This window comes from Monodon monoceros, unplaced genomic scaffold (assembly GCF_005190385.1).
Source record: "Monodon monoceros isolate NGI ecotype Baffin Bay Population unplaced genomic scaffold, NGI_Narwhal_1 Super_Scaffold_9, whole genome shotgun sequence".
NCBI classification, from domain to species: Eukaryota; Metazoa; Chordata; class Mammalia; order Artiodactyla; family Monodontidae; genus Monodon; species Monodon monoceros.
The window spans coordinates 30,877,380-30,889,834 of NW_021703786.1; the positions used below are offsets into that span (position 1 = coordinate 30,877,380).

Genomic DNA, 12,455 nt, shown 5'->3' on the forward strand with positions numbered 1-12,455 from the left:
GCCCCGAGCTCCCCACACCTTCCCCGTTCTAACCTCTCCGGCCCCCAGCCTCAGAGACGACCTGGCACCCACCTCCTCGACTCCCTAATAGGAAGCCGCTAAAGGCTCCTGGAATTTTTAAAAAATTCTAACTGTGAGTCCCCCTAACAGACGGTCTCTGCAGCTGCGGTCCAGCAGCAACAGATTCTCTTCACTCCTCCGTGTGGACTTGCGAGTATTTCCCACGCACGTAAAGGCTCCAAACCTCCGTCTCCAAGTCCCAGACCCACAGCTCCCATCTCCCCCAGGTGAAGGCTGCACCTCCAACGCTACGGAGGGGACGGAGACCGTCTGACATGCGCTCCCCAAGCCTCGCTCCTTCCGAGCTCAGAAGTCAGTGTCGGCCTCCCCTCTGCCCCCCTCCCCATGTCTGGGGGAGCACGGCTGCTTCCTCTTCCCTGACAGGCTCAGCCCTGCATCTGAGCTGGGCTCAGCTCTCTCTGGAATCCTCTCCTCCTCCTAGCTCTCTCCCCCTCTGACTGCGAACGCTCTCGACGCCTTTAAAATGTTGCCCTCTCACTTTCCCTCAGCCCAGCTCCTTGAAGGAGCAACCTATATCCTCCGCCTTCATTTCCAACTTCCTCTAGTTTGTGGTTTCCATCCCCAGAACTCTTTTGAAACTGCATTCTTAAAAATCACCAATGACCTCCTATTTGCCAAATCCGGCGGCTTTCTTAGACCTAATCTTTCTTGCACTTCTGACGTCAGTGGTCTCTCTTTCTCTCTGCGTTTCTTTTCCTCAGCAACATCATTCAATCCCAAGGCTTTAACCATCATGGCGGACGGTATTTCTCTTAGTGCAAGGCTTTCTGCAGACCTCAAATCCAACTGCCTGCTGGTCACCTCCACGTGGACACCCCAGCGTGGCCTCAGCTCCCCGCTTCCCCTCCATATCCCAGGGCTAGTGATTTTATTTCTGAAGAGTCTTTTGTGGGTGCCTCTGGCTCCTATTCCATTTACAGTTCAAGTGAACCATTTCTGGCCTGGCCTATGACAGTAGGTTCCTAACAGGTCTCCCTCTACTCCACTAAACTGGCTAACTTACAGTTTGCTTTACCACTTGTTTCTGGTCATGAGAAGACAAACACCAGAAATACCTATCCATCGCTCGTTTTCACCTCCCCTTTCTGAGAAATACGCACTTTTCTGTATTTAAATTTTTTTCCAAGATAACCACGTGCTGCATTCTTAATCAGAAACACACAAATTAGGGCCCATTCTCAGACCAGCCTCAGTCAGATCTAAAAAACAAGACGAAACAGAGATAGGGAGCAACAGCTACCATTCTGGGGCCCTTGACAGGGAGGGACAGGATTCCGGGCAGGTGCCGACTGGCCATGTGAGTGCTGGACAAACGGGAGGGCGTCCTGTAGAGAGGGAACAGCTCTGCCCAGAACCCACGTACACTTGACACAGGGCACCAACCCCTTGTGCCTCCCACCCAGCCCCTCAACTCCCACCCACCACGAGGGGCCCATTCAAACGCTTGTCCCACCATAAAGCCCTTCCCAGTCTCCCGAACCCATCTTGCTCCCCCTCTCAAAGCCCTGGAGCAAAAACACTTCTTACGCCATAGTTTGGGTTTTTTTTTTTTTTTTCCTAGTCTGGGTTTTTGATGTTGATGTGTTTATCTTTTCCCCACTATTAAATCTGAGGCTCGCTGCGGTCACAGCCTGCAACTCACTTCTCTCTACATTTCTCGGGGCGCCTGGCACACGGCCTCAAGATGGGGGTCCTCAACGGCTCTGGCTCAGGTCCTCTCTGCCGTGAACCTGACAGTCTTCGGCCCCTTTTAAACGTCACGGTCTCACTCTGATCCCCCAGGAGATCCCAGAAGGATTAAGACAAGTTTGAATCGTCTTCCTCTAGCTCCTGACTGGATCACAAAACCATGATGTGGTTGCCCTGCCGGGAGTCTTGGCCCAGGGTGATGTTATGAGAATAAATGTGAGGGTGACAGCTGGCCTTCTGAATTGACTTTTCACAAATGGGAACGTCTACAAACTAACTTTGCCTTTTGTTGGGTTTAACTTCGATCACTGGCACTCTGAGGCGAGTACATCCAGGCGTGGGCTCGTTTGCTCACTTACTGCACAGCTACCGAGAGCCTTCCACGGTCCTGGCCCTGTGCTCAGAGCCCAGGGAATGACAGTGAGCAAGACGGACAGGAGGACACAGACAAGAAGACAAACGATGATTACCGCCTCGGAGAAGCGCTCTGAAAGAAAGAAGGGGCTCCGTGACAAAGAACAGTGGGTCAGCACTTCAAGCAGAGGACGGCCTCGTGGTGACATTCAAGCCGGGACCTGAGGGCCGAGCAGGAGCCACCCAGGCAAAGGGCCAGGGAAGACACTGGCAGGTAGGAAGGCCTAAGGTGGGAAAGGGGGAGGGATTTCCCAGGAACTCTGAGGCCAGCTGCAGGCGGACTCCCGGGCCCTGGCGCACGGGACAGGGAGTTCGACGTCACAGGCAGGGTTGTAAGCAGGACGCTAAGAGGCCAGGCCCTGGTCGATGACCTAACGTCTGATCTCCCGGCAGCTTTGTTCTCTGCATATCGCTTTTATAAGCTGTAACACTTTGAAGGGCAGAACGTTACTTCTTTATGGAAAACAGCCCTGGTGATGGGCTCGTGACAGAATTTAAGAGAAAGCAAAGAGGCCTAAGAAAGTGATGGTTCTCAGCCAAAAGTTTTATGGGGATGGGACTTCCTTGGCGGTCCAGTGGTTAGGACTCTGCGCTTTCACTGCAGGGGGCATGGGTTCGATCCCCGGTCAGGGAACTAAGATCCCGCAAGCCGCGGGGCGCGGCCAAAAAAAAAAAAAAAAGTTTTATGGGGAAATTAAGTAGTACAAGAAGCATTTGTGAATTCAGGGATGCCTGAAAGTCTTGGGATGTGAAAGTCAAGGGTCTACTGTCAAGCAGTGTTTCTCAGCCTGAGCGCTGCTGACATATGGGGCCAGCTCACTCTGTACTGTGGGCCTGTTCTGTGGATTATAGGATGTTTAGCAGCATCCCTGGCCTGTACCCACTAGATTCCAGTACCCCCCCACCTTGCCCTTGTGTTGTGATGGTCACACCGTCTCCAGACATTGCCAAATGTCCCCTGGGAGGCAAGACTGCCACCAGCTGAGAACCACGGCTGATAAAGATGCAGTGAAATAAACACACTCCCAATGGAAACTTCAAATAAACCTCAGTGAAAAAGACCCTTTACGAACGTGACAAGGAAGTTAATTAGGGATCAACTACTGGAAGTTAGGAGCAGAACTGAGTCATCACATTTGTCTTGGGTTGTTGCTATGTTTTAGTTCTGAGGCAAGCACTCCGGGCCTGGTGGTGCTGCAGGGAATCCCATAGGGAAACATACGGCTTCTCCACCTTCCTGGCCGGAGTTAAACCCTCCTTACTTTCAGTAACGGGGATCAGTAGGGACCAATACCAAGGAGAAGAGCACGACGCAGGAAGCAGACCTGAGCTGAGCCACAGGCCGGGTGGAAGGCAGTTGTGACACAGAAGGAAACGGGGGAGTGAACTGCTCTTCTGTTTGTTAGGGGACAGTTCTGTGGGGACAGCCTGCAGGGAGGCATGACCAAAAGTGGTGAAATAGAACCCTGCTGTGGTCTCAACAAAGAAGTCTATGCAAACCGAGCTTCCTCCTGTTCTGGACTCTTCCCCTGTGGCTGAAGTGCAGAAGACACAGTCCCTGTCCCTTGGGGTGGCTGACCCGCTCCCCTGTGCTCGAGGGGGTTCAGTGCAGCGTTCCCACGGCCTCACCCACAGGTGTGCATGAGGCAGGGGTCACGGGCACCTTTCAACGGCTTCCCCAACGACAGCTGTCAAAGGAAACAGAAGGTGGCAGAGATGTGGAAGCAACAACTAGGGTTTCAGGCCGGGAGACAAGCCCTCTTTCCTTCGAAAGCACCGGCATCGATCTTCCGCGAGACTGGCCGGCGGAAGGCAGCCTCAGCAGTTATCCTTATGTAGCCAGTGACCCCCTTCTTCCTCTATTTTGATCACACGATCCCTTCAGTCCTGAGCCACTCGTGGTCCCCATAAATGGGGAAACAGACATGCCTGTTCTGAGATCACTTATGGGGGGGATGCATAGGCCTAAACCATGCTCCTGCGTCCGGCACTATCCTTGAGAGAGTTTGTCATCCGAGTCCCCTGCGAGGCTCGTCTGCCCATTACACACACACAGTTTATGCAGAAGAATGCGGGCTAAGGCAAACACCCCTGACACCCAGGAGGGGCAAGAACCCCCAACAGGGCACCGCAGAGGTAGGGAGAGGCTTGGTGCTGGGAATGACCGGGTTATGGGCTGATGCACCGCTCAGGGTCATGGTCTCCCAAGGCAGGCAGAGCAGGTTCCGCCCACATCGTGCTGAGCAGCATGTGCGGTAAAGTCCATTCTGCAGCCTCTCTGGGCTCAGTGGGTGGTGCACCTCACACCCTTCTCCTGGTCTCACAGGGGATCAAGAACCATTCTTGCAGGACGGCAGAGTTAAGGAAACCTCAGGCAAAAGGTGTCTAATCCTGGTTAGTGCCACCTCATTCTCAGCACCATCCACCTCCCCCCGCCTCTCTCTTCACCGGCAGGATAAGAGGATACGAGCAGTTGTTTACGGCCAGTGCCCAGAGTCGGCCCTTGAACACATGCCTCAGACAAAACCAAACACATAGGAAATGGAGGAAAAAATTTTAAAAAGCAGAACCCGCTGAGACTTTTAGGTCTCACTGCCCCATTTCCTGTGGGCACATGATGATATGTGAAATTACTGAACAGCTGGAGGCACGAGAAAAGTGGGCACATCAAAGGTTTTCCTTCCCAACACTCAGCTACAGAAATAACTCATTTCCTCGCCTCTCAGCTTACAGATGTTGTAAGATGACGCAGGAACCATGGTGACTTTCACGGACAGTGTGGACATGTCATTGCTGATACCAAGAGGAGGCTGTGAGCTGTTATGCAATTCCACTAATGAGAGGGGCATGACCTGATTCATTCCAAGGTTCAAGAAAGACTTCCCGGACTTCCCTGGTGGTGCAGTAGTTAAGAATCCACCTGCTAATGCAGGGGACACGGGTTCGAGCCCTGGTCCGGGAGGATCCCACATGCCGCGGATCAACTAAGCCCGCGCACCACAACTACTGAGCCTGCGCTCTAGAGCCCTCAAGCCACAACTACTCAAGCCCACGCACCTCGAGCCCGTGCTCTGCAACAAGAGAAGCCACCGCAATGAGAAGCCCGTGCACCGCAACGAAGAGTAGCCCCCGCTCGCCGCAACTAGAGAAAGCCTGCGCACAGCAACGAAGACCCAACACAGCCAAAAATAAATACATTTATTTAAAAAAAAAAGAAAGACTTCCCTGATAAATTATTCAGGTGAAGAAGGCTCCCTTGGAGCCACACACAAATGGCACAGACCCAGCAGGAGGACCCTAGTGTGAGGGTTTTTGCCAGATGTTCTCAGAGGTGCTTCCTTATGCATCACACCACAGCTCTAGAGTCTATGAAGCTGGCAGAAACAGAGCATGGATCCCCAGGCAGGTGCAGAGCAGGGCAGCTGTTGAAGGTTAGGTACTTTCTAGAAAGAGGCCTCTTGCTACTTAAGGCAGTGCTGCCTTTCTCTGGGATACTTGGCAGCAACATGAATCAATCATTTGATTATTCCAGTCCTCCAGCTACTCATCCAAGCAAGGATTCCGTGATGTAACACCATGACCAATCTTATATTACACAAAGAAGATAAACTGAGTGTACGTGAGGGGGGTGGGGGTAAAGCAGACCCAAGACAGTGAGAAATCAATCACTCTAGTTGTCCTAGTTACAGACTCCACCCAACGGCAATTGAAGGTCTCTGTATGCTTTCTCCGCCTCTTACGCCATCCAAGACTATAAAAGTTGTGCAACTTAAAATTCAGCTGAGAACCGAAGTGGTTTCAAACTGCTGAGGGGAGCAGAACCCAGAGTCAACAGCCTACAGCCTTCATCCACCTGAACTGGCCTCAGTTTGCAAGTGCTAGCAGCCCTGAGACAAAAATAACGAGTGAGCAAGTCCGGTTTCCTTTCTTGACCACTCTCTGATCAACATGTGAAGAGTGAACAAACCTGACTCTCATCATACATTCACCGTGGCTGCTGCTGAATGGGGTTCCCAGACCGCGGCTATGAAAGCCGCTGGACTCACAAGTACAGTCCACAGGAAGCAGTGTGCTTCTCCAGAAGCCAAGGGCACTGATGTGGGCAAAACAGCTCCAAAAGTAAAACTCACATAGGGAGAATAGAGCTCCCCGGGCTCTGTGATTTCACCCGCCATTTCCAAAAGCGAGGAAGGGTCCGTTGGCTGCCAAGGTTCCTTCCGTGCAGGGGCGGCGGCGGCCGCGGCTCCCTAGGAAAAAAAGAGACTTCAGCTTTCTGATGGACCTAGACGCGGGCGGAGGGATGTCTACAGAGCCACCCCCTCCCTGTCCTTTAATCACAGCCACTTATGGCCTTATCTGTCAAAAGAGAGCCCGGAGGGAAGGACCTCCCTGAAGCCAAGCAACTGTCTGCCTCCTCCGCCTAGAGCAAGGGGCTGGGGGCTTTCCTAGGTCGCCCCCCAACCCAACTCCTTGCCCCAGAGCCTCTCCTTTTTAACGGGGCCTCCACGTCTCCCAATCTGCCTTAGGGCTCTCCAGCCTCCCCCTCTTCCCAAGAGGCCCTCTCCGAGCCTCTCCCCCATTTCTTCCTCCCTCCTGGAGGAGCCCCGAGTCTGGCACGACCCCATTCCATCCCACCCTCCTGCTCCGACACCTGCAGCGAAGCTTGCTCCCGCTGCCGCGGCCGCTGTCTCCGACCCGGGGTTGTTGCCGGCGACAGCTGTCCCGCACCAGCGCCGGCAGCACGCATGCGCCCGCGCCGGGAGCCCACCTTTTTTGTGCGCGCCTCGGGCGGGGCGCACGGCGCTGATTGGGCGCCTCGCGGAGGCGGGACCGGGATTAGGCCCCGGCGGCTGCCGTCTGCGTGGCGGAAGTGGGCGGGGTTCGCTCCCACGCGCATGCGGGAGGGGCGGCCGCCTGCCAGGTGGGAAAGCGGGGTAGGTTGGAAGGGGTGGATCACACCTGCTGGGTACACGTTCGTCGGCGAGGAGTGGGTGTGAACTTGGCCGTCGCGGGACCCCAGTGGTTGTGGGGGTTCGAGAAGAGTAGCCTGTAACTCATCACAAAGAGGAGGGGATTGAGGCCTTAAGCCTGCCTCACCCAAGAGTGGCCAGGGAGGCCCCGATGGCTTGGGGGGCAGGAAGAGGGAGGACCCGAGCCCGGGGGGGTGGTCGCTGGGAAAAGGGGTTGGAAGTAAGTTTAAGACAGGGCTGAGAAGTAACCGTGGGGCGGAGTCTCAGAACTGGGGCGAGTGATGGGAGTTTTGGTGATGAGTCTTGGTGCTTGAGTGTGGGGCATCGAGCTTCCGGGTGATGGGGCTGAAGGGACTGGCAGAAAAAGCAGCCCATATTTGGCCCCTTGAGATGCGAGCCCAGGATTGTTTAATCATCTTTCACCAGCCGTGTTCCCTTTCTTGCAAAGGGTTTAAAGTCCGTGTTCTCTGAAGTGTTTGGAGAGGAAGAAGGACAGGGGCTCTTCTGACAGCTTAGTCCCCAGGAGGCATTTAGTGAACTGAGAGCCGGGGCTCCCACCCTAAGTGGGAGGAAACTCAGGTGCTGAAATCTTTGCCCTCCCACCCGCAGGCTGCTACCATGAGGTTAAATCAGAACATCTTGCTGCTGGGAAAGAAGGTGGTGCTGGTACCCTACACCCCAGAGCATGTGCCTAGGTAACCATTCCCCTGACATGGGGTGCAAGCCAGCTCTCCAAGGTGCAGCGAGGAGGGTGAGCCTGACTTAACCCCAATCTCAGAGGCTGTTTTCTCTGAGAAGGAGAAACATTGGTGTGAGAAGTAATTGCATACGGGAAAAAGTGAAAACTGAAACAGAGGGCTATGACCTCCCTGGAAGAAGTCATCCATCCCCCTGTTTCTCCTTCCCAACCCCTCAGCTTCCTTTCTGGCCTTTCAGCCAGGAATTCTTTTATGTAAACTGCATGTGTGCAAGAAAAAAAAGATACTGTCTTCTAATTATAAATGAGTGCCATTCCTCTGGTGCCAGTAAATAGGCTCAGTTCTTGGAAACTAAATGTTAGCTTGTCATAAAACTGAGCAGGTGGGTCGTCGTGATGTCTACTGCTTGGAAAGGGCAGGACCGAGTCGCAAGGTGGGACTGTCGTGGGCCAGGTGACGAATGTCTGGTAGACAGGGATACTGGTGCTGTAGGCGTGTGTTCTCTACTTGTGGTCTTCCGTTTGGGGGTTCCTGGTGCCTGGCCTTTGTGGAGATCTGTCCAGCCTTCTTTGCTGAGTTTGGCTTGCCAGGACCTCCCCTGGGGAATCTGAGGAATGTTCAGCTCCAGGCTGCTCCCCCGCACTGACCCCTGAGATAGGAGAGGAGGCTGGATGGATAGAACTGCCTCCTGCGGTTCTCTTTAGGACTAGCCTGCCTCTAGTTCTTGGGCCTGTGGCCTTCTACCATAGGAGCCATTATAACTCTTTCTTGGGGTTCTTCTCTAGCCCTCTGTGAGCCCTGGGGGGGGGTTCTCCCCTCAGCCATCCATTTCTTCATCTCATAAAGCGTCAGACTTAGGCTTCTCAATTTGTCCTGCCTGCCAAAGGCCGACCCTCCGTCCCCGCAGGTACCACGAGTGGATGAAATCAGAGGAGCTGCGGCGTTTGACAGCCTCCGAGCCGCTGACCCTGGAGCAGGAGTATGTGATGCAGCGCAGCTGGCAGGAAGATGCAGACAGTGAGAAGTGGAGGCCCCGGGCTGTGCCGGTCATGGGAGGGCTGATTCCAGAGGCCTTACCGGGTTCCCACCCTTTACGGTTCCCAGCTGTAGCCCCGCTGGAGCCACAGAAAGTTTGCAAAAAAATACTTCGTGAAAAGCTTGGGAGGTGCCTGAATCCCTCAGACTGCGACGCCCCCTGAAGCAAGTCCCTGTGGCTGACGCTTCCGTCCTCTTCCCCACTCCCTGCACCAGGCGTGAAGGGATTTAGAGAAAGGAAAGCATTTGGGGCTCTGGCTGTAAATCGAGGCCCTGCCCCTTGTGCCCCTTGCCGCAAGCCCCGTGTGGTTCGTGCTCTGAGAATACAGTTGCTGTTTGCAGAAGGCCATCGTCTCCTGCATGAGGCCGATTTAGGCTTTGTAATCAGCTGAAGGAAGTGCTGGCTCCCTTTTCCTGCCCGACTCAGAGACAGTGGTAGTTCTCTGCAGTTCTCTGGCTCGGGTAGGAAGACTGGCCTCCCTGCACTCCTTTGGGGAGTGTAGGTGATAATCCCGTCACCTCCTTCCTCAGAGTGTACCTTCATCGTGCTGGATGCAGAGAAGTGGCAGGCCCAGCTAGGCACCAGCGAAGAAAGCTGCATGGCGGGAGATGTGAACCTCTTCCTCACGGATCTAGGGGACCCCACCTTGGGGGAGATTGAGGTCATGATTGCAGGTTTGTTCCACCGGGCCCTGCCCTCCATCCCTCTGGTCCTCAGATCCGCTGAACCTGAAGACACCGAGGCTGTGTAGGGCACTCAGAGAGCTCCATGGGCAGCTCCGGCCTTGGTGAGCCTAGCACCTGGCTGGGCAGACTGTCACTTGGCACCCTGTTAGCCTTGTGGCTCACCCCTGGTAGTTCATTTTATTCCCATCTCATGCTTAGGTGTGAACTTAACCTTTGGTTTTAGGGTCTTCAAACTGCAGTCTGCCCCATCCTTGGGGTGGACTGGGGACCCTCCCAAAATAAACGATCTTCCCTGGAGCATCTCCCCATGCCGTGGGAGGAGCCCCTCCAGTTTCTGTGTCCATCAGGGTCCTCAGCCTCTTTCTAAGGGGCCGTGTGACTGTCCTCGTGGGGCAGCACACTGAGCCGAAGGGGTCAGTTTTGGGGTCAGGTTGCTGGGTGCCTCTAAGCTGTGCGACCCCGGGCGAGTCACTTAACTTCTCTGGGCCTCTGTCTCCTCATCTGCCGAATGGTGCCCGTAGCTGCGAACTTCCTAGGGTTGCGAGGATGACGTGAGCCGGGCACGCACTGTCAGTGACTGTTGTCATTCCTCCTAGAGCCCAGCTGCAGGGGCCAGGGCTTGGGCACCGAGGCCGTCCTCATGATGATGTCTTATGGTAAGGAAGGCCGAGCAGGCTATGTTGGGGAGAAGTGGCCAGGCCCCAGGAAAAGGCGAGGGCATGTTGGGAGGGAGCCTTCGGGCCTGAGGGTGGAAGCCAGTGACAGGCGTTTCCATCGCAGGCTGGGACAGGAGGGGCCGAGGGTGCTGGGGAGGTGGGGGAGGGCTTCATCCTGCAGCTCATCCCTCTCTAATCTCTTCTGGGAGGAGTGACCAAGCTAGGTCTGACCAAGTTTGAGGCTAAAATTGGGCAAGGAAATGAACCGAGCATCCGGATGTTCCGAAAGCTTCACTTTGAGCAGGTGAGGATGGTGCCAGCGCGAGGGTGAGGCCTGGGTCTGGGCGGGCCCAGTGGTGCTAGGACTTGGGCCTGTAACTTAGTTGGCCCTGCTCTGTCTGGATCACGTAGGTGGCTGTGAGCAGTGTCTTCCAGGAGGTGACGCTCAGACTGACGATGAGTGAGCCGGAGCGGCAGTGGCTTCTCGAGCAGACCAGCCACGTGGAAGAGAAGCCCTACAGAGCTGGGGCATCGGAGCCCTGCTGACAGCCGGCCTTGTGGACCAGCCACCCTGTGTGGATAGGGGTGTGAGACCAGAGCCCTGCAGCAGGCACACAGAGGGGGCCTATGGGGCAGACTGCTCTGGCCTTGCTGCAGCCTGGGACTCTCCTCTTGGGGCCCTTCAGACTCCGGGCTGGACTTGCCTTGGCCTCCCTCTGGCTGGCCTTGTGGCTGAGCCACTCCAGGGCCAGCCCCTCCTCCTGGCCAAAGCTGGGCTCAGACTCTTGGAATCTGGAGTGGACGGCATGAATCCACGGGAAGAAGCAGGGTGGAGGTGGAGACGAGGGGGCGCCTGGTGAATGGGCAGGACCTCCCTTTCCCCCGGAGGGCCAGAGGGGCCACCGAGGCTCTGGCCGGGAGTAGAGCGCACTGCACGCAGCTTGCCCTGTTCTCTCACTGGGCCCGTGTGGAGGTGAGCTGCCAGGAGGGCCAGCCTGCGGCATCTGGTCCGGCGTCGTAGGGACAGGGGAGGGGTAGCTCGGTCCTCTGTCATCCAGCAGAAGCAGGTGGGTATGACCCCGGGAGGTCTGGAAATAAATGAGCTCGGCCTTGAAGGACAGACAGGTGGCTTGGAAAGTGGGCGAGTGTCCTTGCTCCTTCCTCTTTGGAGCCAGTTTTGAGGGTGGAGTAGGTTAGTTTCGGATGCAGCTGCCTGTGGCTGGAGTACCCCCCCTGCCGAGGAAGCTCCGGGCCTCCTCAGTTGCAGGGTGTCCTCCCGAGGGCACCTGCGTCCTCGCTCTCCGGGCCTCTGCCTCTGGGAGCAGCTGCACCTGCGAAGGCCACTAGGGGGTGCCAGAGGCACAGGTTCGGATGATTACGCTGCTTGGCAACCGGGGCTTAACAGGCAGAGCCGGGCCGGGGCTCCCCACCTCACAGCGAGGGGGACACCCTTTGACTTCTAACCCCGTCTCGTGCCCTGTCGTAATCAGGGGTGGCCGTCAAGAAAAGTCAGGCGTGTTTCAAAACACAATTGGACAAGAGACTCTTGAGGGCACCTAGGACATTTTCAAGGGGGGGAAGTGGTCCCAGGCAAGTTGAGGCACTTGCCCAAGGCCCCAGAGCTTTTGATGGCAGAGCCAGGACTGTGGCTGACGACCCCCAGCTCCCAGGCCTCTCACACCAGACTACGCATGTGGGGAACTAGAATCTGAAACAGGCCTGAAGCTAACACACAAACTTTGCTTGCTGGGGCCCCCAGCCCCTCAGCGACAGTTCCCTCTGAGCCACGTGTTCCTTCCACCTGTCCCCAGCTTAATCAGAGTCAAAAGTCCTGAGGACTTCCCCACCCAGCAGGTGAGGTAGGGAGGGGCCCCTTCTCAGGCCTGCTAACCTGCAGGGGGCCTCCATCAGGGGTCAAAGGGCAGGCTGGGGGCCCGGCCAGGCTCAGCCTAACTGCTTGCCAGTGGTGTTGTGATAAGGGTTTTGAAAGGTTTCTCTTAACAATGGTGGGATTCAAACCTTAACAGGTCAAATAGTGATGGCCAGATAGTGACCTGCCCTTCCCTCCACCCCAGGGGCTCCACGGGTCCCCTCCCTGGTCCACTGTCTCCCTACTTGTTCTCCTCAGTCCCAGGAACCTGGCTTTTCTGAGTGGTCTCCTGGTTGGGTAGAGAATAGCCCAGGGCCAGCTTCCCTTCCTTCTGAGCACCTGCCCAGGAACCTGG

At 55.8% G+C, this 12,455-nt stretch overlaps 2 protein-coding genes across 7 annotated transcripts in view; one reads left to right on the forward strand and one right to left on the reverse strand.

Moving 5' to 3' along the window:
• Window positions 1-6,923, reverse strand: part of TMEM104 (transmembrane protein 104) — a 58,060-nt gene extending 51,137 nt beyond the window's left edge. Inside the window, exons 1-2 of one of the 3 annotated variants that reach the window (XM_029211818.1) lie at window positions 6,836-6,923; window positions 6,315-6,431 (exon numbers count right to left, since the gene is read on the reverse strand). In XM_029211818.1, coding sequence (XP_029067651.1) covers window positions 6,315-6,359 — 45 coding nt within the window. In that variant the 5' untranslated portion in view covers window positions 6,360-6,431; window positions 6,836-6,923. Of the gene's footprint in view, window positions 1-72; window positions 5,113-6,314; window positions 6,432-6,835 lie in introns of those variants that run through there. The other 2 variants (XM_029211819.1, XM_029211820.1) reach the window with 2 other exon arrangements.
• Window positions 6,924-7,099: 176 nt separating this feature from the next.
• Window positions 7,100-11,454, forward strand: NAT9 (N-acetyltransferase 9 (putative)). Of its 4 annotated transcripts, XM_029210711.1 has the most exons (7): window positions 7,100-7,118; window positions 7,764-7,849; window positions 8,760-8,869; window positions 9,419-9,562; window positions 10,171-10,230; window positions 10,440-10,534; window positions 10,642-11,164. In XM_029210711.1, exons 2-7 carry the CDS (start codon window positions 7,773-7,775, stop codon window positions 10,774-10,776), a joined length of 621 nt encoding a protein of 206 aa, XP_029066544.1. In that variant the 5' UTR covers window positions 7,100-7,118; window positions 7,764-7,772; the 3' UTR covers window positions 10,777-11,164. The 4 variants fall into 4 exon arrangements, with proteins under 4 accessions (XP_029066544.1, XP_029066547.1, XP_029066545.1 ...); XM_029210714.1 differs by lacking the exon at window positions 7,764-7,849 and having other exon boundaries at window positions 7,101-7,118; window positions 10,642-11,454; XM_029210712.1 differs by lacking the exon at window positions 7,100-7,118 and having other exon boundaries at window positions 7,137-7,849; window positions 10,443-10,534; window positions 10,642-11,454.
• Window positions 11,455-12,455: the final 1,001 nt, after the last annotated feature.

Excerpts from the sequence above, each read along its gene's own strand:
- NAT9 (XM_029210711.1), top strand. The coding sequence starts at position 7,773 with ATGAGGTTAAATCAGAACATCTTGCTGCTGGGAAAGAAGGTGGTGCTG. Across the intron at positions 7,850-8,759 it reads ACCCCAGAGCATGTGCCTAG|GTACCACGAGTGGATGAAAT; the intron begins GTAACCATTCCC and ends CCGTCCCCGCAG. Across the intron at positions 10,535-10,641 it reads GAAAGCTTCACTTTGAGCAG|GTGGCTGTGAGCAGTGTCTT; the intron begins GTGAGGATGGTG and ends TGGATCACGTAG.